This window comes from Bison bison, unplaced genomic scaffold, assembly GCF_000754665.1.
Source record: "Bison bison bison isolate TAMUID 2011002044 unplaced genomic scaffold, Bison_UMD1.0 scf7180017864116, whole genome shotgun sequence".
Classification (NCBI taxonomy): domain Eukaryota; kingdom Metazoa; phylum Chordata; class Mammalia; order Artiodactyla; family Bovidae; genus Bison; species Bison bison.
Genome location: NW_011494688.1, coordinates 672898 through 686050, shown reverse-complemented (window position 1 = coordinate 686050; position 13153 = coordinate 672898). Strand labels below are relative to the sequence as shown.

The following is a 13153-nucleotide window of genomic DNA, read 5'->3' as shown; positions in this document are numbered from 1 at the left end:
AGTGTTTAGCGCACATAATAGTGTTTGATAATTTGGGTGTTTTCATTTGAATTTCTAAAATAAGGATTTTCAAAAACTTGGATGTATTCTGTCATGATGGTTTCTTGGAAATCATTGAGTACTTATCAAAAGTCATTATTTGCTAAAAATGCCAGACCTCCACTGAGTTATGTAAAACTGGAACTAATTTGGTAGACTTGGGAGTCAAAATAGGTTCAGTTTATGGGAGAGAAATTGTCAGTGTAGCAGTCACCACCTTGCTTCCTTCTTAAATTTGAACCAGACTGATAATATGGGGTAGTATCCTGTAGGACTATCTGTTAGACATGGTCACGGCCAATCTAAACTTGTAAGTACTTTGCAGAAAAGAGAAGTAAATGGAGATTGTACTTTTCCCAAGTTCCTTGGCTGAGACGGGAAAATGAAGGAGCCAAGAAGATGGGTAGACACTGAGTTTTGTATGAAGTTTCGTTACTTAGTAGCAACACATTCTGTCTGGGGTAAACCAGGAAAGGAGGGAGGTCTGCCTAGGGTAAACCGGGAAAGGGCTAGAGGGTCATGTTTTACCTTTGGTGGCAAGGATGCCACAGAATCCTGCAGAGTCACTCCGGAGGGCAGACAGCTCAGCAGAAGGGGATTCCAAAGCCCCAGGAAGATGTTGGTTGCACATTTCAGATTCCTCCAAGAGATAATCTGGTTGGTTCAGCCTAAGTCTATAGCGTCTAGCCCTGGGGCCGATTAGTTCTGACTGCACCACATATGGAGCAGCTCCTGCGGAAGGGGTACTTGTCATAAGCAAGAGCCATCCCCAGAACCTGGCTGCACGTAGGTCTTGATTTGCTGTCTGCCTCCAAAACACTGTGCATCAGTGAGGAGACAGTAACACATACACCAAAAATTAGACTGATGGGAAATGTTGATCTAATGTTGGAAATGTTGATCACATAGTGCTTACTACGTCGGTTTCTGGTTTTATAAAAAGATTTATTAACTGTTAGCAGGTTTTCCATGTGCAAGCCCGCCCCCACCGCTTGCACTGGGGGTGTGCTAACAAGTGTGATCTCTGGGTGTGCTCCCATAGATGACGTGCCCCACCGTGTCTGGTGTTGACAGGCAGCAGAATTGGTGCCCTGAGGGGAGCCCATGGGCTGAATTTATTTCCCTATCTAAACCCCTTCCCCTCTCCACTCCAGCAAAGTAGTGAGAGCTCTGGTAACCACTCAGGCCAGACATAGCTCCAGCATGTCTTTCTCGACATAGAGCACTTTAGAAGGCGAGGAAGTGGGATTGATGCTGCCTAACCCTTTAGCACTGCTTTTCACATTTTTTTTCCTAAGTGCAGATCATTGGTCAACCTTGGTACTTGGGATAAACTTGAAATCCAGGTGTCTGTGTGTGGGGAGTGAGAACGGCTGTCTTATTCTTGGTCTGTGGCACAGCCTTGTCTTTTTAAGAGTGAACTATGACTGCACGGACCTTGGTTTAATCGAGAACTCTGGCTTTTCAGATTCCGAGAAAATGGCGCAGTATTTGGAGGAGGAACGTCACATGAGAGAGGAGAACCTGAGGCTGCAGAGGAAGCTGCAGAGGGAGATGGAGAGAAGAGAGGCCCTCTGTCGACAGCTCTCTGAGAGCGAGTCCAGCTTAGAGATGGATGATGAAAGGTACGTGTGTGTCCCGCAGACCTCGTGAGAACGACAGCAACAAAAACCAGCCTCCAGCCCCGCTTCACCTCCTGTGAGATGTGGTAGGAGATGGCTGGAACGTTTATTTATTGTCATGATGAATACTGTCACCTCAAAGTGATTGCCGAGAATGGGATAAATGAAGACGATTGACCATCCTCCTTAAACACAGAAAGATAAAGAAAGTGGCCTTTCCCAAATTACTGATAGGAGAGACATGGGGCAGGTCATGTGTAGAGAGGCAGCATCAATGTGTTGTTGAATTCATCTGATCCTATGTCATGTCTCTCTAGAGCATGGGTAATTGTTATTTAGTTGCTAAGTCACGACCGACTCTTTAGCGACCCCATGGACTGTAGCCTGCCAGGATTCTCTGTTCATGGGATTTCCCAGGCAAGGATACCGGAGTGGGTTGCCATTTCCTTCTCCAGGGAACCTTCCTGACCCAGGAATTGAACCCACGTCTCCTTCTTTTGCTACACTGAGCCACTGGGGAAGCCCTTAGAATATGGGTGGGAGCATCTTAGTTCACAGAAAAAATGAGCAGGCCATGCATGGTGCAGCCTGAGAAAGCAGACGTGTCCAGGGGGTGAAAGAATCTGCCAGAGATGGGCAAAAGTTGTTGAAAGCCAGAGGTTTTGCTTTTACACACTTGGAGACTTTTCAGCCTTTTTGCTGAAAACGAAACAAATACATTTATCTGACCAGGCCTCAATATCAAGACCCCTCGTTGTCCCACTGAGAAATGGGTTGGAATAAGAGAGTCATCCTTTGGTCAGCTAGACAGATTTTCCTTTCCTTCCCTACCCGCCCTCCTGCTCTGTACTTTGAAGAGAGGTGATTGTTAAGACAACCACCATCCGACAGGATGGGGCAGCCAGTCTCCGACCAGGGTCTGCCAATGGCTGTGATGACTCATACTTGCTGTTGACACCAGAGTGTGTTGTTTGAACACATGTGGGCAGTTCTAGCAGATCAGCACTCCATTTCTCTTATTGAACAGATCCAGGGGGCTAACAGGCGTTCTGATTAATTCACTGTGGGCAGTGATAGTATTATCATTTCACAAAAAATGTATGATTTTTTTATAATGAAGATCTACTTTTATCATCTAAAATAGTTTAATAAAAACAGACTTAAATCTGTTTTTAAAACTATCTTCCTTGTTTGAAAAGAATAAAAGTGAGTCTTTTTTTCTCAGAAGTTTATATTCTAAAACTCTCATCCTTAACTCTGAATGTCACTGATCTGTTTCTGACAGTGTCTCATTCTTCCTGAAATTCTTATCCTCTTAAAACCATTTTGACTAAAAACATCAGCTAGAATATTAATTAACTTACTACTTTAGCAACTACCTGAAGACATGGAGCAGAGGATGTGTTAATATACACAGCACCCTATGCTTGATTTTTTTTTTAATTGGGATATAGTTGCTTTATACTGTTGTTAGTTTCTACTGTACAGCTAAGTGAATCAGCTGTTTGTATACACATATCTCCTCTTTTTGAATTTTGAATATGACACATTCTGAGGGACAAGTTCTCTGACTACAGTGACAACACTAAGGCTACTTCAGGCTTCTGGACAAAAATCGTTTTTTCCCCAGAATTGGTATTTACTGCAGAAGCTTTGCCTTGCTTTCTTGCTTTCTTTTTTTTTGACTTGTCCAGTGTGCATGGTAGCATCAGAAACAAGGTTTGACTCCCAGCCCCGCTCTCCCACTTTTTCTTTAATGTTGGAGTATAGTTGATTTACAGCATTGCATTTGTTTCGGGCATACAGCATGGTGATTCAGTTATACAAATCCAGATACCTGGGCTTCCCTGGTGCCTCAGATGTAAAGGATCTGCCTGCAATGCAGGAGACCAGGGTTCAGTCCCTGGATTAGGAAGGTTTCCTTGGAGAAGGGAATGGCTATTCACTCCAGTCCTCTTGCCTGGAGAATTTCATGGACAGCAGAGCCTGGTGGGCTACAGTCCATGGGATTGCAGAGAGTCAGACATGACTGAGCAGCTAACACCTATTCATCTGTCTCTTCTTTTCCCTGTAGGTCAATACGGAATATTGAATGTAGTTCCCTGTGCTGTGCCGTAGGTCCTCGTTAGCTTTTTTAGGTTGGATTATCAGGAGTCAATTACAGCTGCCCAATAAAGACACCTGCTGTCCCTACTGGGGATAATATCACATTTGGGAGAAAGAAAATAGGCACTTGAGACTTGTATATCTTTAAGTCCTTAAAGACCAAGAAGTGGTCTTAGTAGCCTTGCTGGCTGCAGAATTACAAGGCGTCTGGTCTAGCAGCAGCATGGTGGGCTACACTAAGGAGAGCAGGGAGAACTGGTGGTGAGAGCTCACTAACAGGTGCGTGCCAAACGTGGGAGCCTTGTTTTCTTCGAGTTGACTAAACCGGCATAGAAATAACTGTGTTCAAGTTCCTCATGTGAGCTGATTAAACATCAGGGCTGAGATTGCCTCTAGGGTAGACATGTCTGCACGTGTTCCTTCCTTTGGCTGGAAAGCCTGGGAAGGATCACTTCTTAGAGAGTCGCTCAAGCAGAAATTCGCCTTCGTCAGCTCTTTGTGCTTGTTTACCAAGTGAGGTCTAATATGATTTCTGAATCCAGGAAGAAGTCTGATGCACACGGTGTGACCTACTGAGATACTCACCCGAGTGTCTTTTATTACATCCCCCATTCAAACATGTGACTGTTCGTTAAGCAAGGCCTGCCTTGTAAACAATTGACATCCACTTCAGGGAACCACATACCTTTAATTTGATGACATACATCTCAGAGGGCTTGTTTGGGTTGGCTTTTCAAGGAACAATTTACATGTAGCCATTATAGCATTTACATGTAGCCACTGAGCCCCATTGGTAGCTCAGACCATAAAGAATCTGCCTACAATGTGGGAGACCTGGATTTGATCCCTGGGTCGGGAAGGTCCCCCTGGAGAAGGAAATGGCAACTCACTCTAGTATTCTTGCCTGGAGAATCCCATGGACAGAGGGGCCTGGCAGGAGTCACAAAGAGTCCAACACGACTGAGCAGCTAACGTACACACACACAACACACACTCACATATGGAGTGTTGTAAGTCCATGGAGTCACAAAGAGTCCAACACGACTGAGCAGCTAACATACATACACACCACACATACTTACATGGTTGTGTCTCATTCTTGGAACAGGGCAGTGAATTCCTACGTAACTGTTCCGTGATGGAGAAAAGCCTGGTCCTGTCTGTGACCCTGCTGTCACCAGGCCTCCATCCTGAGTAAAGACAGCCTGGATTCCCTCGCCCGCACCCCTGCAGAGAGCACTGTGCCAGGCAGTGCAGCAGCGTGGCTCTGGCGCCTGCATTATACACGTGTCCTCGCTGCAGCGGCACTTTCTGAACGCTCATGAGTTCTACCTCATGATGCAAACGTCTGACATTTTCTCGGGGAAGCGTTCTGAGGAACTGCTGGGATGCAGGCGGCGCTAACCATGTCATCCTGCCTCTTAGGTATTTTAACGAGATGTCTGCACAAGGATTAAGACCTCGCACTGTGTCCAGCCCGATCCCTTACACACCTTCTCCCAGTTCAAGCCGGCCAATATCACCTGGTGAGTATGTGTTCTCGGCTGCCTCTGCGACTCATTTCTGCTGTATTTATTAGCCACCCCGGAATACGTTCCCTCCCAGCATATAAAAGTCTTGTAAACAGAGAGGGGTCATGTGTTGTCCAGAAACATCAAAAAAAAAAAAATGGTCAATACCATCACAACAGAGTCTTTGCTTCAAATTTTTAAGCACAAATATTGTAATGCCAGCTGGTGGTTTTCTTCAGTTTTTCTGGAACCGAAAAATGTAATTTAAGTCTACAAAACCTTTGTGAAAAGACTATCTTTGACTATAATTTTAGGTGCCAATGAATTGACAAGAACCTTGGGTAGATTTTTCTGAGATGCATCAAAGCTTATTATGGGTTCTCTCTTCTTCTTATGGGTTCACCATCTCCGTTTTACCCTCAGAATAATTAATGCAGGTGTTGTATTAAAATTGAGGGAGCAGTGATGCGGAGGTTCCGCAGCTACTGGTCAGATGGCCAGGAAGTGGCGAGGCAGGGCGTGTCTTATTTCCAAGGCCTGTGTCCTTCCGAGCACAGGCTGCCTCCTGCTCTCGCAGTGATGGTGAGTGGGCCTCGGCCCTGGGACACAGACCGGGCGAGAAGGAACTGGCTTTGCTTCTGTCTCTGGCTTTGCTCCTCAGAAGCCTTCCCCTCAAAGGCAGGCTTGTCTTCATCTGACCCCGAAAAACTCTCTCCCTGGGGTCCCTGGCTCCATACCCGCACAGCATGGGATTCTTGGGCCAGGAGGGCAAATTAATGATCCAGCAGGGAAGAAAGAGGAAGGCAGGGGAGGGAGGGCAGTGAGTGGAGGGAGGAAGGAAAAGGTAGCTGGCCAAGGGCTTGTGTCTTGTGACTGAAGTGTCCAGGCTGCTCTTCTTGTGCTCGCTGGTAAACAGATTTTCAACAGAGTTGGGGGGGAAATGTTGGGGGTGGGGGAAGGGAGCTGGAGGGACAGTTTCACAGCAGAATAAAGTGAGGTGATGGCTCAAAAGGGTAGCAGCAATAAAGGTTTTGTGGTCTGGGACAGTGAAACAACTTCACATTAGGGTGTCATCTCATTTCATCTGTTGTAATAATGGGACACCAAGCATGGATGCCCTTCAGGTTGACAGAGGGGAAGTGCCGCAGCCGGGCAGGTGGCTGAGGATAGCAGGAGGCAGAAATGGCTTGGTGAGTTTAGGATCCAGCCCAGCACTGTGCTGTTATGACTTTTTGTAAGAGGGGTCACACTTTTTGGTTTTGTTGGCCTGTCTGTGTTTGCCCAAGCCATGTGGCGTGCAGAATCTTAGTTCCTGACTAGAGATCAAACTCATGCTGCCTGCAGTGGAAGTGCAGAGTCTTAACCACTGGCCCACCAAGGACATCTCTAGAAGGGTCATTTGTAAAAGCCCAACACAAAGTGTGGCAGCTTTTGTCCACTTGGGGCCAGCACGGTCTCGGGCATCTGACAGGGTGAAGAGGGGCTGTTTGCAAATCCAAAGGACTTTCTGTTGTGGATCTTCAGCACAATCATCACTTGTTCTTGCCCCAAAGGATGTTCCTGAGTCTGTTTCTCCTGCTCTGCAGTGGCCTTGAGATCTCTCCAGAAGCTTCTATCCTGAGCTGCCTCTCAGGTTTCCCCAAAGAGCATTTGGGTTTCACTACCAGGAGGATAAAGGTCTTCTTTGCTTCTGATTTATTGATGGGGAAGAAAGTCGTGAGTTAGGAAGAAGCAAGAAAGAGGAAGGCTTTTATAGCTCATACTGATACTGATTCATATTAAGTATAATTTAGTGTTCTCTTTGTTTTATTTAAACCTAAATGCATGTGATTTCTAATTCATTAAATGTAGGGTTGTGGTCACTGAAGAAACCAGAAACGAAAGTGAGACCTTGGTTGGGAGTATTAACTTCTATGGTAACAAATGCTCTGCAGGAAGATGTATTGCCTGCACAGAATTTTGGCTTTTGCTGTCCCTGTTGCTGTAACGTGAGGCTTCCTTGTATAGACAAGCTAGTTGGTTATCCATTAATACTACATCATAGTAAGTAACAACTAGATTTTTTCTTTTTAAATTTCAGCCAGCTTTAGTGAGAACATTTGTACCATCTTTGAAATTCTAGAATATCATCAAAGTAGATTATAAACTCCTTTTGGCAGTGGAATTACTCCTATTCTCTCTAGTCCATTGCATGCATAATATATGAGCAACATCTGAATTTTCAAGTTTTCTTTTCACTTTATTTTTTATTGAAAGAATTTGTGGTTCTCAATATTATGAATATCTAATCACTGCTTCAGTGGAACTGTGCTGTTTGTAGTTTTCATTTCCATTTTAAGTGTTTTGGCTCTTCTTCCCTTACCATTTCTGGTTAACATTGGCAGTCTTGTATTTTCATTAACTTGTTGGAATATTTTGAGGGCTATCTCACAACTTGATTGAAAGGAACGTTTCCCAGAACTGACAAAAAGTTCTCGCTTATATGTGGACTTGTACATGTGGATTATACAGAGTATTATTTTTTCCAGCAATTTTTTTGAAGTTGTTCACTATTTTATATAGCCTAAGAAAAAGCCATTCCCACTTAGCATGTTTTCATGTGCCTACGGTAGGCATGGGGGATAATGAAGTTGTTAAAAGGATCTATACTGCACTAGCGACAAGCGTAGCTGCTGCCCCTGCCTTGGTTTCTAAGTCCTGTCTCCAGGTAAAAGAACTGAGGCTCTTTGGAGAAATGTATGTTTCTGGGGCCTGGGGCAGGGAATATATGAGATGAATGTGGACATTCCAGTTCTGCCAACATAGTAAGGAGAAGCGCAAAAAACACAAAGATAAGGATAGTTCCAAGAGACACAGGAGCTAGCCGAAAGGGCTCCCAGAGGCCAAAGCTGGAACATTTGAACGATAAGCAGTGTAATGGTAGGTTGTAACCCAAACAGAAAACAAATATCCATCAGTTCACACTGATCTAAATAAATGGCTAAGTGAATAGACAGGGAGAAGAGATAAATCTCTCATTACAGAAGAATGCCAAATAATTGATGCAGATAGTCTGTCCTCATGGAAATGGAACTAGCTCCCTGATCTCTAAATATGGACTGCAGATGAGGACTTGCAGAGAATGTCGTGTGAGAAGGAAGGGGAAAGAGTACCTTTATAATGGAGAAACGTCACAGGTACTGCCTCAGCCAGGAGATCAAGGTCAACATCGACAGTGGTCAGTCATGTTGGTAGTATGTACCCTTGATATGAGGGCTTCCCATTTGGCACCAGTGGTAAAGAACCCGCCTGCCAATGCAGGAGACATAAGAGATGCAGGTTCGGTCCTTGGATCAGGAAGATCCCCTGGAGGAGAGCATGGCAACCCACTCCAGTATTCCTGCCTAGAGAATCCCATGGACAAAGGAGCCTGGTGGGCTACAGTCCATAGGGTCACAGAGAATCAGACACAACTGAAGCGACTTAGCACACACACAGCCTTGATATGACGTGATGAGAAGAGCCCTTTACCTCTGCGGTCTTCCTCCCCAAAGCTCATCACCCCACGTGGAAAATGTCAGACAGTAGACGGACACTCTGTCTGTAAAATACCTGATCAGTACACCTGAAAACTGACGAGGTCATAAAAAAACAAGGAAGTTTGAGGAACTATCTCAACCAAGAGGTGCCTAATGAGACATGACAACTATGCGTAGAACATGGATTCCTGAAACAGGAAGAGGACAATAGGGAAAACCTCAGGAAATCCAGATAATGTATGAACCTGAGTTAGTAGTAATGTATCAACGTTGGTTTGTTAGTTGTGACAGAAGTACCACAGTGGCATAAAAAGTTAGTAATAGGGAATCTGTTGGAATTCCCCAGCAATCCAGTGGTTAGGACTGCACGCTTTCAATTCCAAGGTCATGGGTTCACTCCCTGGTTGAGGAACTGCTGCTGCTGCTAAGTCGCTTCAGTCGTGTCTGACTCTGTGTGACCCCATAGACGGCAGCCCACCAGGCTCCCCTGTCCCTGGGATTCTCCAGGCAAGAACACTGGAGTGGGTTGCCATTTCCTTCTCTAGTGCATGAAAGTGAAAGTGAAGTCACTCAGTCGTGCCCGACTCATAGAGACCCCATGGACTGCAGCCTACCAGGCTCCTCCGTCCATGGGATTTTCCAGGCAAGAGTACTGGAGTGGGTGGGGAGCTAAGATCCTCCAAAGCATGTGGTGTGATCAAATAATGATAATACGGAATCTGAGTGTGTGAAGTGCAGGAGCTCTCCCTATACTTATTTTCACCACTTTTCTGTAAACCAAAAACTATTCTAAAATAAAAACTCTATTTTAAAGCTACTAAAATAGAGAAGATCACCTAGTCATGGAAGGTACAGGGAGAAGAGAAAAGCCCTTCCGTCTGATCCAGAAGTGACTGTAATATTTAGAGGTAATGTACAGGAGGAAACCTGGCAAAGGAGATTGGGAAGTTGCTCCCAGGGAAGGGGAAGGAAACCAGTATCCGATATCACTGAGGTGAAGACCAGCCTTTCAGCAAGAAGGGAGGGGTCAGCTCTGTCCTCATTGCCCCAAGGTCAATTGCAATAAAGGCCAATTGCAATAAAGGCCAATTGCAATAAAGGCCAATTGCAATAAAGAACAGAGAATAGCAATACAGCTGGCAGCGCAGGAACGCTGCCTGCCTTGGCAAGAGCAGCCTCGATGGAGTGATGAGGACAGAGCCAGATCAGGGAGGGCTAAAGGTGAAATCTTATCTCTAGTGCGTCAATGTTCACAGAGACAGTGTTTTCATGAATGACTTGTAGAACTAAAATAATATCCAAAGGAACAGAATCTTCAAACTTCTGCCTTTTGTTTGGTTGTATGGTGGTTGGTTTTTTGTTTTCCTTTCAGTTCAGTTCAGTTCAGTCGCTCAGTCGTGTCCTGTTCTTTGTGACCCCATGAATCGCAGCACGCCAGGCCTCCCTGTCCATCACCAACTCCCGGAGTTCACTCAAACTCATGTGCATCGAGTCAGTGATGCCATCCAGCCATCTCACCCGCTGTCATCCCCTTCTCCTCCTGCCCCCAATCCCTCTCAGCATCAGGGTCTTTTCCAATGAGTCAACTCTTCGCATGAGGTGGCCAAAGTATTGGAGTTTCAGCCTCAGCATCAGTCCTTCCAATGAACACCCAGGACTGATCTCCTTTAGAATGGACTGGTTGGATCTCCTTGCAGTCCAAGGGACTCTCAAGAGTTCTCCAACACCACAGTTCAAAAGCATCAATTCTTTGGCACTCAGCTTTCTTCACAGTCCAACTCTCACATCCATCCCATCTTTTTTCCTTTAGCAGAGGTGCATTAGAGGGAATTTGGGGGCAGTCAGAAGAAGCAGAAATAATCATAAAACCATCCAGAATCCTTATATCCAAAGTGTTCAGATTTTAGTGTTTTCAGGTGTCTTCTCTCCCCATGTCTCCCCTCCCACATGTCTTGCAACTTCCCTTTCGGTAGTTGATTTTCTATTGTTCATGTATACATTGGTATCTTCATTTTGCTTAGTGGTATTTTGTCATGAATTGTTTTTAATGAATCATTTTTTTTTAACTCACAATCTTGAGCTAGTGGACAATGAAGTATAAATCTTAAAATTTTTACTCTAGGCAGTGCATTTCTGTAGTAAAGCAAGAGCAATTTATTCCAACAATAACTTCATAAAGCCGCAGTATTCTGTTTAGGAGGCATTTTCTATTTAGATTTTTGGGGGGATTTTTATCCTTTATTATATTCCTGGGCCTGAGGGTCAGATATATGATGATTATAACTTAGGAGAAAAAGAAAATTTTAAGACATGGTCTCTGGCCTCTAATGCTTATGGTCAACAACAGGGCCTAAGGAAACATAAGAAATAAAATACTGTTAATGCAAGGCCAAATATAATGAGTTTCATGTATTTTATATCCCCTAAAATGTTAGGTTGTGGTGCATCCATACTCAATGACATATTACCCAGCACTAAAAAGGAATTAACTTGATATATACAATAACTTGGAAGGGTCATAGGGGCATTGTGATGAATGAAAAACTAATCTCAAAGGATTGTATACTGTATAATTTCATATCTATTAATATAGCATGCTCAAAGTGAGAAAATTACAGTGATGGAAAACAGATCAGTCCTTGCCAGGGGTTAGGATTAGAGAGAGGGCGTAACAGTTAAAGGCACAACACAAAGAAGTTTGCTTGTGGTTTTGTAATGATTGTGTGTGCTGATTGTGGTGACAATTACTTGGATCAGCACAGGTGATAAAGTTACACCTGTACGTGTACACACACACACACACACACACACACACACACACAAATGAGTTTGTCTCTTAGTCAGTTGTTTTGGTTTTGACAATGTGCTGCGGTTATGTAAGACATCATTGAGGGAAGCTGGATGAAGGGTAGACAGAGATCCTGGAGTATTTTTGCAACTTCTTATGAATCATGAACTATTTCTAAATAAAAATTTATGATAAAATTAGAAGGTATAATTAAAAAAAACTAATTTCAAGAAAAATTCAAAGGAGAAAGAGCCACCAGCTTAGAGAGCTTTTGAGACGAGCCTTGAAGGAGAGGTTGTTGTTGCTCAGTTGCTAAGTTGTGTCCAACTCTTCGTAACCCTGTGGACTGCATGCAGCCCAGGCTTCCCTGTCCTTCACTATGTCCCGGAGTTTGCTCAGACTCATGTCCATTGAGTCGGTGATGCCCTCTAACCATCTTGTCCTCTGTCGTCCCCTTCTCCTGCCTTCAATCTTTTCCAGCATCAGAATTTTGCCAGTGAGTCGGCTCTTTAGAGCAGGTGGCCAAAGTATTGGAGCTTCAGCTTCAGCATCCGTCCTTCCAATGAATATTGAGGGTTGATTCCCTTTAGGATTGACTAGTCTGAACTCCTTGCTGTCCTGGGGATTCTCAAAAGCCTTGCCCAGCACCACAATTTGAGAACATCAATTTGGGAAGTGGTTAAATACCTGTTTCTTTGGGGAGGAACATTGGGATCTATAGAGCTTCTCGTTTTCTTCGTTTAATATCCTGAAGTCGCCAAGTTTTCCATGGTGGCTTTTTGTTTGCCTTTGTGGCTACAACAAACACGGCGGTTTTGTCTTGTTATTATTGGTGTATCTTTTGACACCTTCCCTTTTCTTGCATCTGGTCTTTACCCCTTCACTCTGTTTTTTCCACTCTACTCTTACTTCGTCTGTCTTCTACTTTTGTAATGTCTCAGTTGTACTCCTCTCAAGCCTGGACTTTTTATTTTTTTAGTGGAGGTAAGAGCACTTCACATGAGATCCACCCTCTTACCACCTTTTTAACTGTTCTGTACAGTACTGTTAAATAGATACAGTGTTGTGCAGCATATCTCTGTAACTTATTCTTCTTATAAAATTGAAACGTTATACCCATCAAATAATAATTCCCCCATTCCCTCTACCCCCACCCCCGGTCACCCACCGTCCTGCTCTCTGCTTCTGTGAATTTGACCTAGATCCTTTGTGTATCTGTTGTCATGCAGTATCCATCCTTCTGTGACTGGCTTCTATTAGTTAACATAATGTCCTCCAGGTTCATCATGTTCTTTAAAAAAAAACGAAACAGAGTTTTCTTCTTTTTAAAGGCTGAATAATATTCCACTGCATGTTTACATCATGTTTTCCCTATCCATTCGTCTGTTGATGGAACTTCTGGGTCGTGTCTATGTCTTGGCTACTGTGAAGAGTGTTGCTATGAACCTGTGGGTGCAAATTTCTTTTCAAGATCCTGTTTCCAGTTCTTTTGGATAAATACCCTGAAGTGGGATTGCTGGATCGTTTATGGTAGTTCTATTTTTAATTTTTGAGGAAGCTCCATAATGC

General features: G+C 44.1%; 1 protein-coding gene across 1 annotated transcript in view; it reads left to right on the top strand.

Moving 5' to 3' along the window:
* Positions 1–13153, top strand: part of CCDC6 (coiled-coil domain containing 6) — a 113090-nt gene that overhangs the window by 93193 nt on the left and 6744 nt on the right. The window contains exons 7-8 of the mRNA XM_010839401.1: positions 1508–1664; positions 5193–5293. Of these exons, the coding sequence (XP_010837703.1) occupies positions 1508–1664; positions 5193–5293 (258 nt within the window). The remainder of the gene's footprint in view (positions 1–1507; positions 1665–5192; positions 5294–13153) is intronic.